This window comes from Cavia porcellus, unplaced genomic scaffold (genome assembly GCF_034190915.1).
Source record: "Cavia porcellus strain 051 isolate PalLab524CR breed Dunkin Hartley unplaced genomic scaffold, mCavPor4.1 scaffold_6, whole genome shotgun sequence".
Lineage (NCBI taxonomy): Eukaryota > Metazoa > Chordata > Mammalia > Rodentia > Caviidae > Cavia > Cavia porcellus.
This window is the reverse complement of record NW_026947489.1, coordinates 88,131,225-88,150,732: the sequence shown is the minus strand read 5'-3', so window position 1 is coordinate 88,150,732 and position 19,508 is coordinate 88,131,225. Positions and strand designations below refer to the sequence as shown.

The window sequence follows — 19,508 nt, the reverse complement described above, 5'->3', positions numbered from 1 at the left end:
TTGCGTGTCTGTCTCTAAACTCAGCTGTGAGTTCCTGATATTGGAAGCCACAGTTTATTTTGTTTGCTTTCTAGTATCTAGTAAGGTGTCTCATATGTATCAAGCTCAGAGTAAATTCTGAGTAAAAATCATCCAATTTCTGGGAAGAAATATAATTCAAATTATTTATAACTGAGAGGGAGTTAGTACATCATCACCATCCTATATTGAGAATATGCCCATCAATTCAGATCCTCCTAGATCAGAAATGCAAACACGTAACACTCTCCTTATATCTGAAATGTAAACACATGATACTGACTCCATTTTCAAATGTCAGTGATGAAAACATAAAATCATCCCATAAATGAAATCTATTGATCTCTATTTCTTAATGCTGCTAACAGCCCCCAAACCAATTTTATATTAGCAAACTCAGAGACTACTGAATCTGGAATGGATCCTTAAAAACAGTGCAGCTCTGTACCATGACTTTTATGTGAGGAAATCAAAAACTTGATATACCTGTGCAGGATTTCATGTTTGGTTAGATAAAACAAAAACAAAACAAAAACAGACAAACAAATGGAAAAGTCAGTGAGTATTTTCTAATAAACCTTATTGCTACCATGATCCAAAGAAAGATGAAAACTAATAAGACAAACACAGTTTGGGAGACAGAATATTGGTGTGCTGACCCATGCACTTTCTGCCCAAGAAAATATGATAATTAAAGAAACTCACCTAGCTCTTGTTTATAATGGCCACTTTCAACAGTGATATTACTTGTCTGACCAACCAGTATGTTACAATGCTTTTTTAAATGCCAAGTGTGGCATTGTGGTAATAAATAAAAATACAGTTCTATTCCCAGGCAAAAGAGTACACATATACTTCGATAGCAAAGAAATCGAGCTCATAAAGTGCAACATCAGAAGGCGATTTGGAATAGGATCTAGTTTACAAAATACTCTTATGTTCTAGGTCTAACCCCAACTTTTATCTGTTCTACCACCACCACCATGAATAATTCCCAGCCTTGTTGGAAATTACATATCTGCTGATTACTAAGAAGGAAACGTGCTTGTTTTATTCTACATGTTATAACAATGAGACACAGTGCCTGTTGAGAACATGCACTCCCTGATGGAGGATAATAAAAATGACATTTTACCATTGTGAAACTTTTGCTCAATATCACTTAACCATGAGGAAAACATCAAGCAAACTCGAAGTGGAGGGCATGCTGTAAAATACCTGACTGGTACATCTCAAAATTGTCTAAGATATAATGAACAAGGAAAGACTAAGAATCAGCAGAACTCAAGAGACTGAAGAGGCAATGGCTGAATGCAATGGATCATCTCAAACTGAAATCTCAGATCAAAAAAAGAACTTTAACACTAATATAGTTATTTCCACAACAACCTGGAATTTAGTCAACAGTAGTAAATCCAAGTTGATTTCCAAGTGGTGACAAGTATGAAGTACATGCTTTGTAACATGTTAGCATCTGGAGAAGTTGGGTAAAGAGTGTATGAGGAGCCCCTGTCTTATCTTTGCAACTCTTCTGTAAATCTTATTTTAGAATAAAAATTTCATTTGAAAGGATGACAACTAGCTATCTAAACTGTAAGAATAATATTCCAATGTGAGATCACATCTAGAGAGAATGTGTCTAGATCATGTCTAGAGAGCTGGAATGGATTAATCTCACAGAGGTTTCTTTACTAGAAGGAAACTAGAACAGAGCCATATTCTAGCCAAGATGGTAATCAAATTCACATTTGCAATGTGAAGATCACTGGATCTGAAGTAAGTTGTACTAGTTCCTAGACCTGCAGTGCAAATTTAGTCAATAATTTCATTCAATAATTTATTTTCTCATTTAGAGGGTTAATAGTGCAAAAGTGGTTTAAGCTGAATGAAAAATGCTTGTGAAAATATTTTGACAGCTATAAAATAAGACCTGTCTTGCCAAATTATGATATTTCCATGAGAAGTAGAGAAGGTGTCACTGAAAGACAGAATAATAGTCTTCTCCAAATGTCCACTTCCTAATCCTCAAGACCTACAAATGTGTCACTTGCAGTAGCAAAATAAACATTGATGATATGGTTCAGGAGCTTGAGATGCAAAGGCTGTGATAGGTTGAGATGGACTAAAGGCAATACCAAAGGTTCTTATAAGTGGGAGGCAGGAGGGTCAGAACCAGAGAAGGAGATACAATGGAAGTAGAGGCTGCAGTCAAATCAGGAAGGAGTTAGGAGCCAAGAAACAGGTGACTTCCCCAAGCTGAAAGAGCAATAAAATAGATTCTCTTCACAGTCAGTGGCATGAATGCAGCCCCTGACAGCTTGATTATAAGACTTCCAATCTTCAGAATTGTACTATTTTTAGCAATTACATTTGTGGTATTTTTTTTACAACAGTATGATGGTTAATTTTTATTGTCAACTTGATTGGCTTGACAGATGCCCATGAGATTAACAAAACACATTTCTGGATATATCTCGATGCATGCTGGGGGTGGGACCTTGGTTCCTAGCCCTTTCTTCTCTGGCTCTTTCTCTGCATGATCTTGGTTTTGTAGGCATACAGAATGTAAGAGGTGCGGAGGCATAAGGCTTCCCATCCAGATTTCAAAGGAAATTCTGGGTGGCTAAGTAGAATGTGTCAGGATCAGAGCTCCTCTGGAAGCCCCTGAAAAAATAATGCATAGACCTGTGAATGTGAAGCTGTAGAAGCCATGGAGACCCCAAGCAATTGGAGATGAAAGGAACATGGAATTCCTGGTGAGGAAAACTTCAGGAAGTGAAGGGAACCAGCTCAACAGAATGTCCATGTCAGCTGCAGTGAGCAAGACCAAAAGGACGAAGCCAGCCAAGCCTTTTGGATCTTAAATCATAGTTTTATATGCTTTGGATACTGGACAAGGAGCTCTAGACTTAATGTTTTGGGTTTGTTGGTCTAATTCTTTTCTATTTCCTCTTTTGGAATATAATTATCTATGCTATGCCACTGTACTCAGGCATTAGGTAACTTGTCTTTTGATTTTTTAGTAGTTTAATAGTTTTCCTCTACTCTGCAAGCTGCCATGGTGCTTCTGCCTTGAAGACAGCCAGACAAAAATAAATCTTGCTGGTAGTAGAATCCTCTTTCCTTCAGGGAGAGACTGAATGAGGTCGGGAGGACCGTGCAGTAAATTCCTACAGGGATGAAACTTTTATCTTGAGTTATACCTGATAATAGAATCAGCAAAGCCTATGGGTCAAAGATGGACTTGGTGTGGGGCAGCTATTTTGTGTAATTTTGACCTGCTAACGAGGTGGCAATTGTTACACAGTCATAGAAAAACAGTGCAGGGCTGCTTGCTTCTTGGAGAAATAAGGGACATGTATGACCTAGGGAGATCATTCTAGAGCAGTAAGACCCCCAACCCTATACTTCTTGCTTTGTTCAAGAATGGTTGAAAATAAAGGAGCTCTTACACTATTTACCGATGTCTAGTTCAATAGTTTTAAGCAAAGAAAACTGTCTATTTTGAAAAACAAAGTTAGTTAAACCTCAATGTTCAGCAAAAGGTAGTTGGGCATAATACATTCATCTTCCAAAAGATTGTGAGATTTAAAAAACTACTCAGCAAGCAAGGGGTGGGAAACAACAGGCTGGGGGAGTTTACTGGCCTGAGTGGACCATTTGCAGTTGTTTTTTGATAAAGCACCAGGGGAAGACTTGGAAAGCAGTTTGCTAGACCAAGTCCTGGTCATATTTGGAACTGTGACTTCCCCTGCTAATCACCCAGATGGTCTAGGAACTCAGTATTAGGATCCACTGGTGATTCTGGAGTAAATAAATTTATTACTGTGAAAGCATATTGTCATTATTCCAATCAGTAAACTGCCCCTCACATCAAGCAATGTCATAATTTTTGCCACTTTCTGAAGCATTTCTGGAAGTTCTTTTTTGATGTGTCTTTATGAAGTATGATGAAAAATACACATTGAATGTTGTCATTGCTATCCAATGGAAAGGCAAGCTCTGGCACCGTATGAATTCTGGTTCTTCTGCAAAGTCAAAATAGTCATGAGAGGTAAACACTTTGAATCAACCCAGAATGTCAAGGCAGCTGTGACAGTGTAACTAAAAACTCTCACAAAAGAGGACTTCGGAGCTGCTTCACCAAGTGGCAAGAATGATGGGGTAAGTGTGTTTCAAGAAAGGTAGGGGGACCCTCAGGGGAGATAGTCTCTTCTACTCCAATATCATTTTTGCTTTTACACCTCTTATTCTTCCCAGGATCTCTACTGAAACACTCAGCATGTTTTAGAGACCTTCCCTGAGCTGGCTCCTGACCACCCAATCTTGGACCATCTCTGCTTTGTCACTTAATTCTCTAATGACATGATCTTTCTCCTGTTTCTTGTATACATCCTGCCCCTGCTTGCCTATGAACTCAGGCTCATATTTCTGCCTCAGAGACCACTTATTAGTATCCACCATAATCTCTATTGTAAGCTTCTTGTGATTTCCACAAGGAGTCCCTTCCTGATTCCCATTATGTCTGCGAGACTGAGTTCTTTTCCTTACCAGCATGTACTGTGGTTTGTACTGCTGCTTTCACTGACTATTATCATTATTAGTACCATTATTAAGAAATATTCAAGGGCAGAGGAACAGCTGCCTCCAAAATCAGGCTTTTGTTTCTGTCTTTTTCTTTTGCGGGGTGGTGGGGAGTAGATTCCTATCTGTTCTGTTCTAAATCAATGTAACAGCCACAGAAGCCCTGCTGCAGGTAAGCCCACTGGGGTGACAGGGAGGGGGAGGAGTTGAGGTCTTGTCCAAGTCCAGGTCCCCTCCAGCGTCTTTACAGCTCACATCTTAGCTCACCCCACCCTCTTTTCTCACCTGAAATCTGAACTAGTTTTTAGCCTTCCCCTGGCTCCTCAGTGCCTTGAGAGTGAAATCTAGACTCCGTCACTCCCTAATCAGCACTCCTTGTCTCGCTCAGCCTTCATCCCCTGAGCTCTTCTTGGCTTCTTGAGAGCCTCTCCCTTCTGTGCTTCTGGTCCTTTGCCCTGTTTGTTTCCCTTTCTGAAATTCTGCTTTGTTTCTTTATCCTCAGAGAGTCTGACTATCCCTCTTTGCATCACCTCTCCCAGGAGCCCTGCTTATCTTTTTGGATTTGGTGGCTTCCAAACACCCTCCATGTGAATTCCAGAAAACTATGCATATGGACAGCACTGTCTTCCCTGCTGTGCTCAGTGCCTTGAAGCCACCCACAGTCAATCCCTCTGGGATGTTATCCATTCATGACTGTTAGAGACCACTATGAAGCAGCTCTGAGCAGGATTTAAGTTTTGTGAGTCTGTCCTAGGCCTAGGCCCGTTGCCTGGCGATGGGACCTGATTCATAGTAAGTGAACCTCTATGAATTACTGGTTCTGGCTGAGGCCTGTAGTGGCCTGTGAGGCCAGAGATAACTCAAAGGGCAAGATAAGGCCATAGCTGTGGACACTCTGGCTCCAACCCCAATTAACAAGGTAGAGACTGCAGCTGCAAAGATTACTCCTACAGTCTCACTTCTTCCATGTCTTCATGGTAAGACACTGCTACTGAATTGACTTGATTCATTACTTGGAGATGTCCTTGAAGTGACTCCCAAGGTCCTGCTCATTGCCTGCACTTTCCTCAGTTTCTCCACCCTTTGTCCTTGGCCCTAATAAAAGTGGACCAACCCATAAAATCCCTTGTCTTTACCCTTGAAGTCTTGAGCGTAATTAAAGAATTTTGACCCTCTTGGAGCCCTACAAATCATACAATTTGTGTCTTTTTATTTAACGTCCACCCTACTCTAGTTTGGGAGATCAGACATCTAGGACAGAACCCAATACGTGACCAAGCATGGCCATGCTTAAAGCAGGAGTCTAAGGACAGCATGATGGACAAATGAGCCAGGGAGTTCAAGCCTAGTGAGCTTGGAGTGAGCCTTTGGTGAAGGGTGCATTTCAAAGACGTTCAGCCAGCTGTAGGGCTGTATAACACTGGGAAAATGTATACCTTAATTCTGTCCTTTAAAAGTTGAAGCAAACCCCAACTGTATTATCCTATCCTTTGAATAGGTAGGCAGAAACTTCTCTCTGAAACACTGCCACATGAAGAAAATATAGGGGATAAACATGGCTTTAATTATTTCAAGCAACTAAATTCCAACTACATGGTAAATCCCAAGAAGAGAGAAGTCATCTCTTTTTGCAATCCCAGTACTTAGCATAGTGTATCTCCTACAGAGAATGCCCTATTTTCCCACTACTTTGGATAAATAGTATGTGAATATAAAGTATTTGGCATGAATATTCCTTTAATGTGTTAAATGTGTCTCTATATATAATTATGAATACATCTGATATATATAAAATACATTTCGTTTTTTATAGATGCACTTTAAACATTACTAAGCAAAGTTTGTGCCAGTTCTTCAGTATCATGACTAACCCACTATTCTTGGCTTATAGTTTATTTTAGAAGTTCGTGATCCCTTATCTGGACAACAAAAAAATACCCACCTCACTGATCTTTCTGACTGTATTATCCTCATTCGAATGGTAGTAATTTCCCATCACTGTGCCTACCTTTCAAAAATGTTCTTTGGACTGTGGATGGTTTATAGTTTCCCTATATGTAAAGGGTTGGTGTCCAGACTCCTGAACCTTGAACCAAAGACCTTCAAAATCTGGCTCCCTCCAACCTACCTGACTCCTCTTTCATTGTGGTCCACTCTGTGCCCAGCCACCTAAGCATGTGGCAGTGCCCACCACTCCCCGCAATGCGCATTCTCAGCCTTCTCACCATGTGCTGTCTGTTCCTCTCATTCTCCTCCATCTCTACTTTGAGTAATCCTTAGTATTATGAAGACCTAGTTCTAACTTCCTTTTTTCCTTCAGTCTTGTATTGAGACTCCTGAATCTGAAAGAATGCTTTAGATGAAAACTAAAGGAATCCTGACATGCAGTGGCTCAAACCATAAGAGGGCTGCAATTTCACAGAACAAAGTCAGGGATGATGTAGCTCCATGGTTTATTCAGTACTCAAGGAAGTCATGCAAGATATGGACTCTCTAAATTTCTACTCGGCTGTCTTTAGTGTGCTTGCATCCCAAAGTATACTCAGCAAACTTCCCCTCATAACATTTATGGGTAGAGTTGCTTATAGCATATTTATATCTATGTCAGTGTCTTAGTTAGCTCCCCAGAGAAACAGAACCAGTGGAATGTGTGTGTGTGTGTGTGTGTGTGTGAGAGAGAGAGAGAGAGAGAGAGAGAGAGAGAGAGAGAGAGAGAAGAGCTAGAGGAGAAAGGAGATGAAAGGGAAAGAAAGGGGAGAGGAGAGAGGGAGGGAAGAGAGAGGACAGAGAGAGAGAGAGAGAGAGAGAGAGAGAGAGAGAGAGACAGAGAGAGACAGAGAGAGAGAGAGAGACAGAGAGAGAGACAGAGATAGAGATTTAAGGAATTGGCCCATTTGTTTTGGAGACCATAAATCCAAAATCTGCAGGACAGTATGGCAGGATAAAAGCCTTGAGAAGAGTTGATATTCCCTTTTGAATCCAAAGATTTATGAATATAGAATTACTTCTTCCTTAGAGGATTTCAGATTTTTTTCTCTTAAGGTTTTCAACTTATTAACTGAGGTCCACTCACACTGTGGAGGGCAATTTGCTTTACTCAAAGTCTACTGATGTAATAGTAGCTTGTCTAAGAAAAAATACTCATGGCAACATCTAGACATGTTTGATCAAATGGGTTTGACCCGTGACTGTGGGTATTTGACAGAATGAGTGATGACAACATGTATCAACCCTGTTGGAGCCCTGGATATCCTGAGTTTTGTGTTCACAGTGTATCTTGTTCTTTAGGTTGTGGGTTCACTTTGAATAAGAATCATGGATCAATTGTCCCTTTATTGGCCCGACATGGTACTCTGTACTTTGTAAATGTTTCATGAATATGGCTGAACTCATCACAATGGGATAGTCTCAAGACAATTTAATCTTTCGATTGCTTTTACTTTAGAGCTCACAAGTTTTTATACAGTATAAACTCTGCCGAAGTAACTGATTCACAAATGTTGTTCCAAACGGACTTAGCTGAAAACAAGGGAAACTTAAACTCTTACACATAACATTAGAAAGAAAGGTAAAAATTATGTTCTATGGTTGTCTAGGGCAACAGCCAGCTCAGAATAGAACATATATTTATAAAGAAAGAATGATGACAAAGGAAAACCATCAAAAAATGTGGGGAAGAGAAGTAAAATCTTACATTGATCATTAGTAACTATTTATGGGTGTTTTGGTCATTATAAAAGAATGTTCTCTGTAGGAATAATGGTTAACTTCGGGAGACTTACAATAACCTGGAGTGAATTCATTTCAGGGCTCTAATTCTACACTCACAAGGTACCATAGTATAATTAGGAGTGTCATCTCTAGGACATCTTGCACATGCAAAGCAGAGGGAAAACATATAAAAAGATTCCCCAATTATAATATCAAATGCCACGTATCCATGTAATTCCATATAAATAAGGTTTGGTCAATTGAATTACTTTAAGATTATTATTTATAAACCTGGTCATCTCCGGGTGAATTAATCTGATCCAGTTTCTGTGTACACAGTCCCAAAGACCTGATAGTAAATTTATCCAGGTAATGATGTTGATCTCTCAGGCTATTTGGCAGCCAGGTGCCTTTTTTCTGGCCACCTTGCCTCACAGATCTGTCTTCCTCCTGTGGCAAAGTTCTAAGAATACTTATTATTGCCTGAAAACAAATGAGAAGAGTTGCTCAGAGGGGTTTGGTAACTTGCTGAGCTGTGAACAACTCATGCAATGGACTCAAGAGGAAAACAAGGAAAAACAAAAACATAACAACCCCCAATGATGCAGGTGAACCAGGTCCCTGCTCTGTCTACTGCCACCAATGGCACACACTAGCCATGACACTGGCCCTCTGTTCTCAGTGCCTGAGTGGGGTCCCCACATGGACTCCTCTCGGCAGCCTGCTTTCTGCCCTTCACAGTCTAATCAGCGAAAAGACTTGAAGTCTCTCCAGCCTTCTTTCCATCTTCTCTTTACCTTGACTCTTTCCCCCCTCAGATGTGAAAGCTGCAGAATAAAAAGGGCTGAAGTGAGGGCAAGAGAGTGAGATGACAAAGCCCGACCTTGCTTCTAAGTTAAAGCTACATCCTGATCGTGGTTCTCCATCCTCTGACCCCATGCTGGCAGTGTCCACTTCCTCTGGTATTTTTAGCTGGTGCTTGGCCTGATCTTCCAAGTCCCGACCATGGATGCTGCTGAAGTGATGTCAGTGACAGCAGGCATCCCGGCAAGTTTCACCACCATGCTTAGTTTTTCCATATTTCCTCTTTTGTCAGTGTTAACATACAGTCCTTCCTCATTGACCCAAATGCCAGCAGGTAGAGCTTTGGTCCTCACTCACGCTTTCCTTCTCTCTCCCTGACACCATCTCCTGCGCATGGAAGGGCCTGGATATTGCCAGATTAGGTGGGAAAAAACACATTCTAGTTAAGTTAGCATTCACTTAAAAAAAATCCTCTTGGTGGAGTATTCACTTGACACATTAGATTACACTGCCTTTTACAACTGTGAACTTGCAGCTCACACCACACAGCAAGTTCAGCATCCAGACATCACATTATCTTTCATCAAAATGAATTTTATATGAATTTTTATATTAATTAAAGCATTTTATGGGGCGTAATGGGATGAGTCAAATATATATACAGTACATCATGATCAAATCAGGCTAGTTAGCATTTACATCCTCTTAAATATATTTAAGGACAAAATTATTTTATAAAAATAAAGTGAATAATAAGAAATGTGTGTTTACCTGGAACGAAGCTTCCCTGGACCACCTCCTTGTAGGCCCACCAGCCTTCATGGATTTTTGGTGAATTCTGTTGAGCTAAATGAAGAGCAAAAGAGAAAAGGGATAAGATGATTGTCAGAAGCACTGTGTCCTGGCTGTCTAAGCATGAAGAGTAAATAGCTACACAATAGTAATTTTCTCCCCCAAAGCCATTCTATGTCTGTAATCCTCCTTTTTCTAATAGAACAATTATTATGTAAATACATTATCATAAGTTTTTATTAAAAGTACTTGGCTATGATCCCAGAACTGGGAGGCTGAGGTATGGAAGATTCCAAGTTCAAACCCAGCCTGCACAACTAAACAACTTAGAAAGATTCTGTCTCAAAATAATAAATAAAAATTAAAAGGGACTTGGGGTGTAGTTTGTGCAAAGTTCCTAGAGTTAATCCCAGTAATGTAAAAGAAAAAGCATTTGGGTACTTTGATGAGAGCGAGAGATATAGTCATCATATATATAATTCCTTTGCTACTTTCTATCTTTTCTTATTTGCAACACACACGTACACACACGTACACACTCACACATGCTCACATGCACACACCCACACATCCTGCTGGATTTGAAAAGAAAAGGTAGATTACCAAGTGTGAACCCTGAACAGACGCACAGTCCTTGTATTTAGAGACCCTGGGAGTTTGCTGAAGGAGCTAAGCTGTAAGGCTGAGAGGTGCACCTTTCTTCTGGTCCCAGAAGAATAAAAATAAGGATAAATAAGCATAGTGGGACCTTTGACTATCATATGAATCAGGGGTAGAGGACTCAAGAAATTGTGAAATATCATAGACATCTCTGAGGTCATACAGGCATGACTTCAAGATAACACTTTAATTTAGTTGGATATATACAGCAAAGTATAAATGACACAAAATTGTGTTTATGCCTTCATTAATTAAGCTGCACTCATAGTTGTGTTTTCAGAATTGGGGAAAAGAAAGGTAGATTCAACAATGCTTGTAATTTGGTATGCATATAGCTCATTTAACTCTTCTTTGCCCATTACTTCTGATATGACAACTTCATTGGATTAAGAAATACCTAGCAGATTAGTAAAGCACACTCCTGGATGTGTGATTCCTGGCCTCCATAAGCTAAGAAATTTTGTTCCACCATACCCTCTGCCATGGCACTCCGGCCTTAGAACCTGCTGACCATGCTCTGAATCACTTGAGACTATGAGTTGGAATAAACTTAATTTCTCCAAGATGTGGATGTCAGGTACTATACCTCAGCAGTGGGAAGCTGACTAATACACCTTCATTTAATTTAGTTCTTTAAGACCTTTTTAAAGCTTTCCTTTCAAAGTCCCAGACAGAAAACTAGTCATTCTGGATTAGTGAATGGTCACAAGATGATAGCTTGATGGTAAGGAGTTGTGTAGGGAAAGACTTTGCTAAATTCCCTTTGCTTCCAGGTGAGCATGCACTGCTTAGCTCCAGTATCTTGGTGCCCAGAAGATGCTTTTTCAGTCAATGACACTAAAACCCCCTTTGCTTGCAACTATGTTGTTGAAGAAAGTTTGTGACACAAAATGACTGAAAAGGAAGTTCACTCTTGGTACTGAAAACTGGGTTAGGGGACTTCAAAGTAGGAGATGAATCAAAAACCTAGGTAAGTCTCTGTCTGGAAAGCTGGAAGCTTTCAAGGTGCACAACACAAATCCAGGCAATAGATGTATTAAAATACAATGGGCTTCTGAATATTCCAACTTCCCATGTTGTGTGGAGAGAGCTGAGACATTTCTGCTGCCCTTGAGAGAGGCCCTGAGACAGTGAAAGCCGGTGCATATCCTCCGGGGCAGCAGGCAAAGAGGGAAATGACCTCAAAACAGAACCTGGAAAAGTTTTGTCCAACCAGGGAGCTGAGACTCTGGGAATTTATAGTCATAGAGAAAGACATGGAGATTTGAAAGTCAGGAGCCATTTAGATCTGGCCCAGATGAGAAACTAGATCAAGGAATATGTGGTCGCAAGGTTTGACAAGTGACTGAAGGAAAGACATCTCTCTGGAGTTGAATGAAATCAACTAGAGTTCACAACAGGTGTGGAAGATTTTCTGTGGGCTTTGACACTGCATGACTCACTTTGGTTCTCTTCCTGCTGAGCTCACCAGAGGGTCGTGGTCCTGGGAGCAAGAGGTGACAAGGCTTAGAAATTCCTGGGCTCGGAGGTGGCATGGTGCATTTAGATCTAAGGGCTGTCTTCTGAAACACTCTTTAATGCTCAATCCAATTTGGGTTAGATTCTCAGACAGTACAACCTACCCAAAATAACACTAATCAAAACCAAATGCTGATCTTTCACTGAACTAAACTTGAGACCAACTCTGCTACTCATGGAGCATGGTCCTGCCTCGATAGAGGTGCAGCTCCACAGCCCAAAAGCATTCAACCGGCAAGATGTGTGTGTTACAGAGACATCAGGGTTCATTTTCCTGATCAAGAAATTTCACAGTTTTATCAAAACCCACCCAATTTTAACCAAACAGGATTGCTGCCTGTCACTGAACTAAGTCGACTATAAATACAGCTTTAGCTCTATTCTTAGAGCCTTCTGTTCTTTCTTATTAAGTACTGATGCACAATAATGCCAAAAAATCTTTTGCCAAATTGCTTAATAAGCATTGGTTATAGCATTTACAAATGTCATTTCAAAACTCAACATAGTGCATTCACTGGAATTTAAAGGACAAATAAATGAAATTTAAAATAATACATTTCAGTGTGTGAAACTTGACCATGATACGCTAAGACAGAGATTAGTAAATTAGTACCTGGTCTAACCAAATATGGTCCATCACCTAGTTGTACTTAGCCTAAGCGCTAGGAAGAATTTTATGTTTTGAAATGCTGGGGGAAAAAAAAACAAAGAAAAAGAATATCCTGCGACTTAAAATTTATGTGAAATTCAAATTTTCAGGTGCACAGTTTTTTTGTTTTTTTTTTTTCCTTACTGCATTTTGAACCCATTGTCTTTACATTAAGCTACATTCTAATCTTTTGATTTTTAGGCAGGTTCTTGCTAAGTTGCCTGTTCTGGGCTTGGACTTGTTATTATCCTACCTCAGCCTTCCAGAGTGGCAAGATTACAGCTGGGCCCTAAAAATAAAATTTTCTGTTGGTTATCTGCCCATTTAAAAACTAGATTTCCTATAGACGGCTTCACTTGACAAAAGCAGAGTCAAAACCATTTGGTCTGCAGAACTTAAAATGTTTCCTCTGTGGTTCTTTCTTTGTTGAAGAAAAAATTATTGACTGCTAATTTAGATGCAATTTCAGCAAGAAAAGACTGATGTAGTGAATGTAATGCTCTAACCAGAATATAAAGGAGAGACGTAAGGAACACAATTTACAATAAAATATGTCTATTGACACGTTAGTGTACACGGTGCAGTAGAAAGTTAAATGAAAAAGTCAGAAGTTTGATTAAAACAGATACAAATAGCACCTTTGTATTATCCTGGAGATTTTGAAATCAGTGACTAGTATTTAGTTTCACTCTCAATGGTGTGATTTTCCCAAACAACAAGCAACTGTTGTCAAAGTTCAGAACAAAATAAAACACAGCTTCCTCTTGATTTATGCAGTGGGATCGCTGAAGAACGGGGAGTATTAAAACCTTGTAAGTGATGCTTCATGTTCATATTCAGAGTACAGCTTGTAGGTTCAGATAAGTAAAACAGTTTTTCACTCACTTGAATGTTTGCTGGGACACAGAATGATTTATCATCTTTTCTAGCTGTTTTATTATATTGCAGAGCACACAGCATCTCTGTCCTCTTTAGTTGGTCCTAATTGTAATCTGTTTCATTATAACAATGTCAAGAGGCCTAACTGCTTTCCAAAATATCCCCCAGGAACATTTACAATAAAACATGTATGTAAGAATAAGTGCGAAGGGTGAGGCAGTGAGCAAACAAGAGAATGGAGACAAAACTGGCATTAGGAGGTCAACAAGGGAGAGCTGACTGTAATAAAATCTTGAGTAAAATGAATAGCTTTTCAGATTTGTAAATACATTTATATTCTTTCTCTTTTACATAGGCACATGCACAGCCAGACACCTGTGTGAGTATGCACACGTACACACACACAACCACACACACACTCAACATGGAAGATGTATCAGTCTGGCCAAACATCAGTTTAAGAGACACCATTTAAAAGGAAGAAGAAGAAGGAAGAGGAGGAGGTAGAAGAGGAGGAGGAAGAGTAGGAGGAGAAGGAGAAGGAGAAAGAAAAAGAGAGTAAGAGGAAGAGGAAGAGGAAGAGGAAGAGGAAGAAGCTGAAGCAGTAGCAGCAGCAGCAGCAAACTCTGGATAATTAAAAGTGTTGCAACTGGAAAAATAGATCTCTGAAAGCTTCTAATCACACAGCAAGTTGGAAAACTTTTCACTTTTGTCATTGCCAGTGGTTGCTTAGTGTTCACATTAACAAGTGGAATGACATAAGATTTTAGCAGATGACTAGACAATCAGGCCATCTGAACAAAGTCCATTGTAAGGGTAAAACTGCAGGGCACCCGCTATCTTTCTTTGTGCATTGTGAAGGACCAAATTCACACTCCAATGATCAGTCAGCCTGAGAAAAGCTCATCTGATGTCTACCAATTACAAGCTATGCAAGCTGTAGGCTCACATGGAAGGAAATGAAGGCGTTTTATGTATTATGATTCCCAGTGTCCCTGGCTGCCCAGTCTGGATTCATACTGTTTGGCATTTAGAGAGACAGGATAGCACATTTAAAAGATACCTTCTTTAAAGTTCTGTCACAGTGCTATAAGAGGCTGATTCAGATGGAGCATGTAAGATGCAAGCCTCCAAGTGTAATGCCTTCCGTCAGGTCCTCCAGTTATTCTGTTGTTGTTTACATCTGATTTCCAGTGACTACAGAGCTGACTGAGAATTCCTGAGAGCAACCAGGTGAACAGAGAGCGGCCTAAGTTTCTATAGCATTTTCTGCTTCACTTTGCCTAGGTATTGGAATTTCTTTATTTAACGTGCAACCAGCCCCCCGGGGGAAAAAATCCAGATGTCTAATCAAAAACTTGCATGGAAAATAAGAGCTGTCATTGCTGTCAGCTGAGGGGATATCCTTAGGAAGAGAAAACATTTCAATATTACCCTCCTTTGTCCTGTGGCAGCTGGGGAGCTTGGGGGCCTCAGAAGAAAACTCAGAAACTCAGGATTTTGGAAGAGGTGTGGGTTCATGGCTCTAATCTCTTTTTGTGCAGTTGAGAAAACTGGGGCACAAAGAAGGGAGGACACTGATAAAACAGATGAGTTCTTACGGCAGGAGTCAGCAAACTTTTGTGTAAAAGACTGGAAGCTAAACATTTTAGGCTTTGCAAGCCATGCCACCTTTGTGCCAGCTGCTTGGCTTTGCCGTTGTGGTACAAAAACACCACATGCACCATAAGTGATGGGCGTGGCCTGTGCCAAAGTGATTTTTATTTACAAAAACAGACTGAAGACTGAATTTGGTCTGCAGCCTGGGGAAGACTCCTGCTTTAGACCTAGAAAGAGTTTTTGTTACATAGCTCTGCTTCCTATGCACATGCCCGGAAGTGAGCTACTTGGGGAAAATCATAAAGAATGTTGGGATGTGTGTATATGATAGCTGAGCAATTGCATTGCAGAAATCAGTGTCATACTAAAGCTTCTGAAGAATTCCTGAACACCGGGACATCAGACTAAATGTCTCCTCGGCCACCTGGTTTAGATCAGGCAAAGCCACCAAAGTTGAAGAGTCTTATCTAAAAATGTCTCACAGTTCTGAGTTTTCCAAACTAGTCAAAAGGGGTCTGAGTGATTTCTTGAACTCTGTCTATTCTTCTCACAGGTGTATAAGCATATTTCTAGATATTTCTAGATTTTTACCTGTTTCCTAGTTAGTAATTTTATTTTCACATATGAATGTCTTCATGCCATTTTGAGATTGAATTTTACAATTCTTCCTCATTTCAACCTTCACTCTCCAATGTTTACCGTTAATTACAGAGAGGGAGCAACTTAACAGGGCTCAGCTAAAACACAACTGTAAAATACTTCCATGCAGAATCTATATGACAAAACTCAAGAGCAACCCCCGAGAACACAGCACAGGGGTAGTGGGGAAGGAAGTGGTGTAAGAGTGAAGAGAGGATCCAGGATGGTGGTGGCCTGTGGCTATAGTACCAGCACTCTGGGAGGCTGAGGTGGGAGGATCATGAGTTCAAACCTAACCGGGGCACCTGAGCGATTCGGAGACCCTTTCTTAAAATAATAATAATACAATTAAAAGAGTGGGAATGTAGTTCAGTGGGAAGACCCTGGGCTCAATCTTTGGTATTGGGATAAAAGGGCAACAAAGGGGTCCTGACAAAGGAATCAATGGAGGAAAGGAGGCTGCTTTAATCAAAACTTCACTTTTTGGTTAAAACATACTAAGTACTAAGCATCTTAAGCGCACACGTTGCAAAAACAGTTTCCCAAGCTCCAGGTCAGTACAATGACACCTGTGTTGGATGGCCCTTGACGAGGAGAAAGGGAACCAAATACATGCACAAGGCATTCATTCATTGATACGACTGCTTGGTTTTAGCACGGTAGTAAGACCTCTGGACAGTTGTGGCCTTAAGAAATTAGTTTCCTTTTCTGTAAGAGTTAACTTAAAGAAATCACTGCACCTACTGAGTAGGAGAAAACCAGATGTTTGAAGGCAAAAGAAAAATCTTAACCTTGATACATGGTGCAAAGAACCATATCCCCAGGACTTCGTGGTTTTCCATTCAATGGCCTCCTAAATGCTCTGCAGGAGTGGTGAGAAGAGCTGGGGTCACCACAGGAAACATAGTGATGGCCCCAGTGCACAGCATGGCACCTACTGGACTGCCGGGGATAATGCCCTTCCCAGGGTGCTTGGTTTTTACATAGCTTGCTAGGTCTTTTCTCTGTGCAGACTCAAGATTATGTGCTCGCCCATGTTTTTAGCATTTAGATAGTGACCCACATTTTATGTTTCTATATCACTCTTTCGGATTAAATTCTAACCATCCTAACGGCACAGAGTACCCTCATTTAAAAATACCATTATTTATGCAAAGCCTAATATACAAATGTCCGGTAAAATTTAAGTAAATTCATGAATAACGCTACAGCGAAGCTGTCTGCCATACTGACTTGGAGTTCAGCTTTCACAGTCCTTGGAGGTTTTACTCTACATCCAAAGAATGGTTGGTGTGATGCCTGTGTTTGTGGTCAGTGCAAATGTGTTCAAAAGTATTTTCAAGTCAGTTGATAGAGACACCCTGCTTGACAGATGGAGAAGCACCAGGAGCTGACAACCTGCCTGGGGAAATCAAGAGTCACGGCAAATCCACTTTTATTCCATGCAATGTTTCATTTAAAAAGCTAAAGTGGGAAAATTCCATACCTGAGACTGTTTATATCTTTGCCACTCTTTTCCTAAATTGACAAGACAAGGATGAAACTCATTTCTGTCCCTTCATCTTATGTGACCCACCCTTATCATAAAATTTGAACAGAACCCTCATCAAGGATTGGACAGAGTGTATGACAAAGTGATTTCTCCAAGCAGAAAAGATGGGTAATCTGGAATTACCTTGCATTTTGGATAAGACTCAAGTAAGCTGATGTCAAAATTATACTTAGAAGATTGGCAGAAGGCAGCCTGCTTACTTCACCTTCAAAGCTTAGCATAAGATCATGGTTAAGAGGCTCCCAGGTAAGTAACTATAGTTGGCACATGACTCATTAGTACCGTGGTAATCTAAAATTTCTGAAATTTGGATGTGCCACATGTTGCAATCTAATTTCTCATAATTTTTCAAACTTTGAAAATTTGTTATCTGCCCAGGGTCCTCACATATTGCACATTTATTACTCTTTCACAGCTTGGGTTATTTTCTCTTTCTGGAATTGCCTCTTTTTTTACTGCCTCTTGATGTATCTTAGTCATTTCCCAGTTTCACTAATTTGCATTCTTTTCAAGAAACTTCTGTTAATCATTTCAGACCTACTGTAATCTCACTTTTCTAAATTTTAAGAAATAGAGGAGTGGTGTCTCTTCCTCTTCTGCCACTCTCATTACTCCAGCATTTACTGAAGACTTGTGATTTTTGGGTAGTGTTCTAAGCTCTGAGGACAGGAACAAAGTTTGTGTTTTTCAAGAAGTTACATCCTAAAGAAGGAGACAGATACAAAGCAGCTTAGAATTAAAACACAAGGAAAATATTTGATGCAGGAAATAAACTTCAGTGTACTTGGAGAAATCAAGGTAATAGAAAGTGAAAAGAAAGATGCATTAAATTGTTGACACTGAAGGTATTGAGATTGTGACACAATCAGAAATGTAAATGTCAAAAATATCTAGACTCAGGACAGACAACAGTGACAGTATTTCAAATAGTTTCAAAGATGCTAGGTAGGTAAGAAGGGGCTTGGCTTTTTCCAGAAATATGAAAGTGGGAAAGATGTGTGACCCACAGACCATGCAAGAGGACAGAAGTGCTAATTGAGACCTGATAATGCAGGTAGCCACCAGCAGAAAGATGATGGCAGCTTCAATGTTGGTGGTGTTAATGAAGACTGAACAACATTTATTAGGGGTTCCCCAAATCCTGATCTGTGGACTAGTACATGTGTGTGACCTGTTAGAAACCAGATTACATAGCAAGAGCCAAGTGATAGGCAAGCAAGTGACATTTTATTTCTATTTACAGATTTTCCCCATTGCTTGCATCACCACCTCAGCTGCACCTCCTGTCAGACCAGTGGAGAATATTAGATTCTCATAGGAGCATGAATCTTCCTGTGAACTGCACAAGTGAGGGCTTAGGGTTATAATACCTGAAGATCTGAGGTGGATCTGAGGTAGTGACGCTGGTACTGGGAGGTAGCTGCAAATACTGATTAACATTATTACACAGGTTTGACTTCACATCTATAAGCCAACTGCTTATAGATACATATGAAAAACCTATCCATGAGTGGCAATTGAGGATGAAGCTACATCTGGTGTCAGGCTTTATCATGGCAAGTACATTGATGTACTTCAATTGTACACCTGAATTTAGTAACAGGCTTTATGTCAGAATCTTACACCTATTTTAGTCCAAATATGGCCTTCTTGTTATTTTATTGATTGCTTTCCTCCCTACCTCTTCCCTGTACTACACACTTGTCTCAGGGTTTTTGGTAATTCCTTGAGATAGTGATAATAAAAGTGAGTGAAAAATATTACAGGTGAGTTCACTAATGTTTACAACGCTTCTTTTGTGTGATGTATTTTTTCAGGAGCATGTGCAGGGAATATGTTATATGCTCTCTTTTTTTGCCAACCAACACCACAGCTGTAGAACTATTCAAGTCTTTGAATAATTACCTATTAGGAAAGTTGAAATCATCATTTTATATGCATGAGTGAAGTGGCTACCATAACTGGAGGGTTTTCTGGTTTTACAACTTGAGTCAAAGAGGAAATTTCAAATGTGAGCCTACACACTGTGTTATTCATACATAAATGATGGCTAGTCAAAATTATCATTGAAATTCACATTTTGAAGGCTATGATTAAAATTAT

The 19,508-nt window shown here is 40.0% G+C and overlaps 1 protein-coding gene across 1 annotated transcript in view; it reads right to left on the bottom strand.

The window, feature by feature from the left end:
• The window catches only part of Ca10 (carbonic anhydrase 10), a 483,004-nt gene that overhangs the window by 390,009 nt on the left and 73,487 nt on the right, over nucleotides 1-19,508 (bottom strand). Inside the window, exon 2 of the mRNA XM_023563809.2 lies at nucleotides 9,889-9,963. Within this exon, the coding sequence (XP_023419577.2) occupies nucleotides 9,889-9,963 (75 nt within the window). The remainder of the gene's footprint in view (nucleotides 1-9,888; nucleotides 9,964-19,508) is intronic.